The 8,431-nt window shown below is 43.9% G+C and overlaps 1 protein-coding gene across 1 annotated transcript; it reads right to left on the bottom strand.

Annotated features, from left to right (window-relative positions):
* Positions 1-257: 257 nt before the first annotated feature.
* Positions 258-1,224, bottom strand: LOC147620923 (glutaredoxin-C1-like). The gene has a single exon (XM_086825481.1). It carries the CDS (start codon positions 749-751, stop codon positions 377-379), a length of 375 nt encoding a protein of 124 aa, XP_086681607.1. The 5' UTR covers positions 752-1,224; the 3' UTR covers positions 258-376.
* Between the last annotated feature and the right edge of the window lie 7,207 nt (positions 1,225-8,431).

Raw genomic sequence — 8,431 nt, 5'->3', positions numbered from 1 at the left:
AAGTCTCCGGAGGCAGCTGGAAAAAAACCCAACGAAGTAGGATTTAAAAAAACTAATGTATTCTTTCACGCATGGGTCTCCCGCGTAGCAATGGGGTTTGTAGGGGGTATGTATAATGGGAGTTTAAGCTTCCATAGCATGAAACTGGCTTGCTTCTTCGAATCCCAAGGAAAACAGCTTCACCCTCTTAAAACGAGGACGCAATGGAGACGGACAAACATGCGGCAGCAATACGGCATCTCCTCAAAATAATCAAAGATTAAGAACTCCTAATATTATATTAAGCACACAATAGAAAGATGAGACAATTAAGTATGTGCGGTACACATGATTACAAAACCCAGAGATGGGATAGAAAGAGGGTTCTAACTTCTCATCAGAGCCACAGTGCACCGGCTTCCTTGAGGAGAGGAACCAATGCGCCACTGATATGTGCGGCCATGACGTGGTCGAGGCCGCCAACCAGCTTGCCGCCCACAAAGACGGCCGGAACAGGCTGTCCGCCGCCTACCAGCCTGGCCAGAGCCGCCTCAAGGTGTTGCCCGCCCGGCACCTCGTCCAATTCATAAATAGTGGGGCTAACGCCCAACTCACAAAGGAGGCGCTTGACCACGTGACACATGCAGCAGGAGCTGAGACTGAACACCACCACCGCATTCTCACCTGCAAGCCTCTCCACCGCCTCCACGGGAGCCTCCTCCGGCACAAACAAAAAAGTCCGCCGCTCAGCGGGCTTTAAGAAGCACTGCATTGTGAAGGTTGCTTTGAATAAAAACAGCTGCTAGATAAGCTTCCTTGCCTTGAAGAGGGCCACTGTAGACCAATACAACGATATCAAGGTCACACGTCTCTCTCTCTCTCTCTCTCTCTCTCTCTCTATCCTGCCAGAAGAGTGAAGCTCCCTCGCATGAACTTACTCCACATAAGAAGATCGCTCGCTATCGCCACCTCATGGCTTACTCAGTACTGTAGAAGAAAAGGCACAATGCATATGCGCGAAGGACAATGGTGCGCGCGCATACAGGAAGCTCTTAAGTTACGACTGCCAACATGACACCTATCCCTCTACCACACCGCTTGAGTCACAGTTACTTTTATATACATCCCGAATTGAACGGCCGCACGGCACGCCAGCCCACTATTTCGACACACGCAAGAGTGCGGGCACCCGCCCAGGGAAGGATATTTAAAAACGAAAAGCAAGTAGTGGCAGGTGCGGCGTGCGGCGCGGGACTCGAGAGTAGAGAACAAAAACAAAGTCTCACGGTCGCCAGCAATGGTTTTTGAGTGGGCAGGCCACTAGCCTACTAGAGCCGTGTGAAATCAGTATGCAGGCATCCGTGTACCAGCACGCTGCACTACCCATTGCATAGAGCTTTCATCAGTGTACCACTAGCACTACCAGCACTCGTTTTGAACGTTTTTTTTTTAAATTTTGAATGTCAAAAACTTGTAAAAGTATCTCTCAGTAGTAGTCATAAATTACATTGTATCAAATTCAATATCAAAGGTTCTTATCTTTTAGACTTTAAAAAACATTTTGAACGCTTTTGGGTATTTTGGACGTAAAAAATCTTGTAAAAATATTTTTCAACCTCATATATATATATATATATTTCATGTAAATAATGAAATATACTTATAAGTCTCATATGTTTTCGATGAAAAGGGTGAAGTAAAAACTCATATATTTCATGTAAATAGTGAAATACTTACAAGTCTCATGAAAAGGGTGAGGTAAAAAACTGGTGAGGTAAAAAACTTGTGAGTATTTCTCCACCATCATAAATTGCAAATCTCATCCCTGTCGATCAAATTTGACATACAAAAGTGCCCCCGTCAAAAAGCAACCTTGCTACTCGACTCTCAAAGGGCTGTTCTCGCATAGGCCACACCAGTGGCCGTTTGCTGACAACGCGCACCAGGATGGGCAGGAACAGCCCCCAAGTTCAACTTGTAGTTCAAGAAGCCACTGGCCAGTGGTAGATGGGCGGGAACAGGCCCTTGTGCAATGCCCACGAGCGTGCGCCACCCCAATCGCCTGAACATTCTTTATGCACATGATTTATGGCCCACGTGTCATTAGCATGACTCGCTGTAAGGGCATCCAGTCCCTGGCAGTCACGTCAGCTATTCCCTCTGCCGCCGCCATCACAACGCGCCAAACTTAAAGAGGAGATTAAATTAAAATTAAACAAGATTTCTTATAATTGGCTAATAGCAACTCCGGGACTCCCCTTCATTGGTTGATTAGGAGCGAAAAAGATAATACCCTAATCATAGCCTACCATTCCGCAGAGTCTAAAGATTGCATCAGCATCACATAAGTTTTTTTTATAGAAATTCCTGCCACCGTCTTTCCTCGAACGGCCGTCACTATACGCCCGGCAGGCGCCGCCACATCCATCGGGCCCGGGGGTGGCGCCCGAGCGGCAAAACTCCAGGCGAAAGCCGTTCTGGGTGACGTGGCACCTTTACGCCACATTGGGCGACGTAGCAGCCGCACCTCGAGCTTCCTGTGTGCTCCACCGCCGTAGCTTATTACGTAACGCTTTAGCCGACGCCCGCCGCTAAAACCTCTGGCTGCTGCCAGCCTTTGGGTGACTGGCGGGCGACACAAAAGTCAGGCCGCGCCCGCCAGTCACCCACTCACCCACAAGCTGGCAGCAGCCCAAGCTGGCCACTCTACCGCGTTGGCGTCATCCACATTCTCTACAGGCAGATCCTGCGCTTTGCAATGTGCATACGTAGTACGTACTACGTAGGCGCCGCGCATCCCCTCGTCGTCATGATATCACCACCCGGCCCCCCCTCTTGCTTATCTCTGCGGCTCTGGAAGTCTGCCACTCTGCGAGCCGTCACCGCATATCTTTCTTTAAAGTTTGAACCTTTTTAAACTAACGCGGATGTCATGACTGGCCTACCACACCCACTACAACTACCCGTATTTGTCAAGGAACCAATTGCTATGGTTAGAAAACCCATATGGGATATGCAGGGGAGGGATAGGATTTGCACAACCATGTTGAAAACAAAGTGGGGAACGCTTTCTACCTTATTTTCTTTTTTCGTCTTATTCATATGTGATAGATACTATCTATTTCTCCAGAATTTAGACTTCCTAGTCTTTTTTTTCCCACCACACCAAGGGTGGGAAAAAATGCTAAACGTAGCAATAGCCTACCTCGAATCTTACCTTCTGTCTCTGGTTGCTCGCAATACCCTCCACTGCTTGACGACCCCACGAGGGCAAGCTAACCTCAGAAACTCGATCTCAGTTCGGATTGTAGGCTGCAACTCGCCTGCATGAAGCCGAAATCGCTAGTAATCGCTGGTAATCACTGGTCAACCCCACAGGTTTCACTTGTTATAGGAGTTAACCAAAAACGTCTCACGTTTCCACGCAGAAAGAAATTTCCAACTGGTTGAGAATTAAATGGGATGAACACGTCCACAAAATTTGTGGTTGTTGTGAATCTAAGAGATAGGATTTTTGTAAGGTTCCCCCCTTCCAAAATAGGGGAAACACTTAAGATAGTCCACTCAGTCTTAACTTGGAGAAAATTTCCTATTCATCGACACCTTGACCATGTAGAGATTCAAGGATACGATTCATAGGTAAGACCTAGTCCTATCCCGCAGGGAGAGTGTGATCTTCTAAAAATCAAATCACCGTATCATAAATTTATCTATTACATGGACATTTCTTTATTGGTGAAGATGGGTATGTTACATCCTTCCCCACTTAAAGAAATCCAGATGTCCTCATCTCATCATGAATTGGGGATTAAGAGTGTAGCTTCATCTTCCCAAGTTGCATCCTCTTCAGGGTAATCTTTCCACTGTACTAGATGTTCTACAAGAGTTCTATTTCGAAGTTGCCTTTCCCTAGAATCTATGATCCTACTAGGTTGTAATTCAAGGACTCCTTGAGTAGGGATTACAACTTCTTCATCATCAAGAATATGATCGAGACTGGGTACATAAGGTTTTAACAAACTTACATGAAATACATTGTGGACTTTGATATGGGCTGAAAGTTGGAGTTTATAGGCACTTTTGCCTAGACACTTGATAACTGTATATGGACCACAATACCTAGGGCTGAGCTTCTTATATTTCCCAAGTGATAGAGAACTTCGTTTGGGCCGCACTCGTAGAAGAACTTTGTCTCCTTCCTTGAAGATCCTTTCAGACCTCTTGGTGTCAGCATAATGCTTTTGTCGATCTTGGGTAGCTTTAATATCCTTTCGGATTGCCTTGGTTTGTTCCTCCATCTCTTCGAGCATTTGCTTAGATGCCTCAACTCTTATGGTCGGATCAGAGAAATTTAGAGGAGACAAGCATTCTTGCCCATAGAGTGCTTTGAATGGTGACATTCCTATGCTCTGATGATAAGATGTATTGTAGGCAAATTCTACCAGAGGAAGGTATTGAATCCACCTTCTTGGTTCCCGTCCATAATATGCTCTGAGAATGTCTTCAATTACTTGATTGACTCTCTCAGTATGGCCATCGGTCTCTGGATGATAAGATGTGCTAAAGCAAAGTTGAGTTTCCAGGGCTTGAAATAAGGACTGCCAGAACTTTGAAGTGAAGTTAGAATCCCGATCACTTACTATCCTTTTTGGGAGACCATGAAGTTTGAGGACTTCCTTGATGGATATTCGAGCAACATCAGAAGCTTTGAAGTTCATCTTTGCTGGTATAAGGTGAGCTACTTTGGTAAGTAAGTCCACTACTACCAGAATGGAGTCATATCCTCCTTGTACAGTGGGGAGACGTGTGACAAAATCCATACTAATGCACTCCCACTTCATTTGGGGAATATCCAAGGGTTGAAGTTTCCCAGTCATCTTGACCCTTTCAGCTTTGATCCTTTGGCATGAGAGACATTGCTTCAAGTACCGAAGGACATCATTTTTCAAGCCTGCCCAATGAAAGCTCCTTCTTACGGCATTTAATGTTTTTGCATAGCCTGGGTGTCCTGCAGGCAGCAGACTATCATGAGCTTCATGGAGGATTAGTTTCTTTAAAGCAGGATCCTTAGGGATACATAGCCTGTGATTGAAGTAGAGGCTTCCTTTGGAGTATCCCTTGATTAGATTCTTCTCTTTCTCTAAATTTCCCCCTTCTTCTACTAACTTCATCATCCTCTGATAATCCGGATCATGAGAGATGAGACTTTTTCCACCTTAGTTTCAGGACTGGGGCACAAGTAATAATAACCTTGAGCTGATCAAAACTATTTTGATGGATTGGCAGCCACACTATTTTGTAATCCTTCTTAAGAAGATCTGTCAAAGGTGCAGCTACCAAGTCATAATCTTTGATAAAAATCCTATACCATCCCGTGATTCCCAAAAACCCACGAACTTCACGAACTGATTTAGGGAGTGGCCACTCCAGAATATCTTTGACCTTTGTGAGGTCTACTGAGATGCCATCTTTGGAGACGATGAACCCAAGATACTCAATTTGATGAGTAAAGAAGGTGCATTTGCTCTTCTTGGCATAGAATTTGTGTCTGCCAACAATTACAGAACTCTACGCACATGCTCCTCATGCTCTTCCATTAATTTGGAGTAGATTAAGATGTCATTAAAAAAAACACAAATTCATCCAAGTAAGGAAGAAATATATCTTGCATTAGGCGGTTGAAGGTTGCAGGAGCATTGGTTAACCCGAATGACATTACAGTAAACTCATAGTGGCCATAACGGGTGTATTGAAGGTTGTCTTGGGTATATCTACTTCCTTGACTTTGATCTGATAGTAACCAGACCTCAAATCTATTTTTGAGAAGACTTTGGCCCCATGAAGACTGTCAAGAAGTTCGTCGATGCGAGGGATAGGATACTTATTCTTGACAATGACTTGATTTAGCCCTCAATAATCTATGCAGAGGTAGAGAGTTTCGTCCTTCTTTTTTTGGAAAAGGACAGGTGCCCCCCAAGGAGAGCTACTGGGGCGTACGAATCCTTGCTCAATGAGTTGGAAAAGTTGCTCTTTAAGTTCAATGGCTTCAAGAAGAGACATTTTATAGGGTGTTTTTGAGACTGGTTGAGCTCCAGGGATCACCTCGATTTCATGATTGACTTCTCGAGGAGGGAGTAGCCCTGTAAGCTCGTGAGGGAAGATGTCAGAGAATTCTTGGAGCCAAGAGGGTTCTGTCTCCTTACTAGGTTCAATGGCTTTGTTGAGCTTGACTAAGAAAACTTGCTAACACTTACGTGTTCCCTTGAGAAGATGTTTTACCTTGACTACCCTAGATTTAGGTTTTCCTGTTATCCCCTGAACGGATATTACTTGGCCATGCTCATTTTCAAAAGTGATACTCCCCTGATTACAATGAATGCTAGCTTTGTTTACAATTAACCAATCCATCCCAAGGATTCCATCATAAATTCCTAATGGCAAGACTCTAAAGTGGCCATGAGTTCGCTCATTACCCAGCTCAAAATCAAGGTTTCCTACATAGAGTGGCGAGATACTACTTCTTTCCCACTAGCTAACTCTACAGTCATTCTTCTAGCTATTTTTTGACCCAAGTTTAATTTTTGCACACCTAGGAGAAAGAAATGAATGGGTACTGCCACAATCGATCAAAAGGTGGAATGGCTTACCGCCGTGTGATGAGTGGCGCGCTCTTCTTCAGCCATTTCCAAGGTCGGTTCTTCACTTATAATACAGGCGGTCCTAGCAACTGCTCCTCCGCGGCCTCTGCCACGTCCACCGCCTCTTGCACCTTGGTGGATAGGGGTCCCACGGCCTTGATTTCCTCTGCCACCTTGGGGAAATAATGTTGCCATCTTGGGACAGTTGGCCCTAAAGTGTCCCAGCTCATTACACTCAAAACACAGAGGGCTTTCTTTGGAAGAAGCAGCATACTAGCGGGGGACAAAAGAGTTGCTTTGTCACCCTCTGTTATAGTAGGGGAAATTATGTTGGGGTTTCTTGTAGGGTTGATCTTTAGGATTTGCCTCAGGGTAAGATCTCTTTTGAGGCTTAGGTTTGTCAGTCCTCATTTCTTTCACAAGGGGCTTTGCTCGTTGTTATGAGAGCATCCTGTAATGTGCTTGGTCTCATTGCTTCAAAAGGCGAGAATCTAAGGGTTCATTTAACCCTTGGCAGAAACGAGCCACTTGTTGCTAGGAAGTAGTCATAGCTGGAACATACTTCCGAAGAGTGATAAATTTGGAATAGTAGTCCTCAAGAGTTAAGCTGCACTGCCTAAGACTAAAAAACTCATTCATCTTTATGGATTCATGGGATATCTTTCCTTCACGGCCTGCTTGATGTCTTCCCACATTTGAGAATGCTCGGTGACTCCCTTGTCACACGGCACCACTGTTTCGATAAAATTACACTACAAACCGAGTTATGTGAGCACTAAACCGGTTGCTTCCCCAACACGACCATCTCTTACATGGAAACCAACCCTAAGCGTAAACATATATCTTAACAAATCATAAAACTATGAGTCTTAAAATTTTGAAGGTTTTTCTCGAGAATTTGCACACTTTTTGCAAGTTTTTTCCACAATTGAGAATGAAAATTACAAAGGAAAAAAAAATGTTATAGATCCATTATATATAGTTTGCAAGTTTTCGATGAACACTGCTCCGACTCTCACTCTCCATTCTACACTTGCCACACACGGGTCGTGGGTTGTCCCACTCATCAATTCATGCTTCAAAAGTTCCATGTGGCTGCAAAGTATAGGTAGGAAGTAGGATAACTCAAAATGTGCCTAGCTCATCATTCCAATTGAAGGTTGAAACTTACAGGTTGCCTTGAATTTCTAGGGTAAGGGCTAGGGTGTAGCCCAAAATTTTAGCATGGTGCCTTGAATTTCTAGGGTAAGGGCCTAGGTTGTAGCCCAAAATTTCATTTGGAAGGATAAATTTTGATCTTCCTTCTCCAATTCTTCCAAAGTAAATCTTCCTTTAGATTCCATTGTCACTTGAATGCCCTTCATAAGTTTACATTGGACACACAACTTTACATTAGATGTGTAGCCATTTTATATGGTAGATATGTGTGGACGTAGGCTAATAACGGGTCGAGGTACTTTTTTCTCTTTAGGAGGCTTTTTCCACTGAGCATATGTACACACTCTTATGAGTGTGTAAGCGACCTTCTCATGTCACTTCACTTATACTTCACTCATTCTCATCAATCTACTTTGAGTTATAGTTGCTTTTTAACAAGAGTCACACTCGTTTTTTTTAGCATTTTGGCTGTAAAATACTTTTGCAAAATTTTAAAATACTCATAAAAAATTACACAAAAACTTGCTATATTTCAACAAACTTGTCAATTTTAAAGAGCAAGGGTGCCCATCAAAAATCAAGCCTAGTTTAAGTGTTATGCTTCCATCTATCTCTCCTTATCATGTCACACTACAAGGGAATGACAGGTTATCAAT

The sequence above is a fragment of the Cibotium barometz genome, chromosome 31 (genome assembly GCF_041138505.1).
Source record: "Cibotium barometz isolate CiBa-2024 chromosome 31, ASM4113850v1, whole genome shotgun sequence".
NCBI classification, from domain to species: domain Eukaryota; kingdom Viridiplantae; phylum Streptophyta; class Polypodiopsida; order Cyatheales; family Cibotiaceae; genus Cibotium; species Cibotium barometz.
Note: the sequence above shows the minus strand (reverse complement) of the source record. Positions and strands in the feature narration are given on the sequence as shown.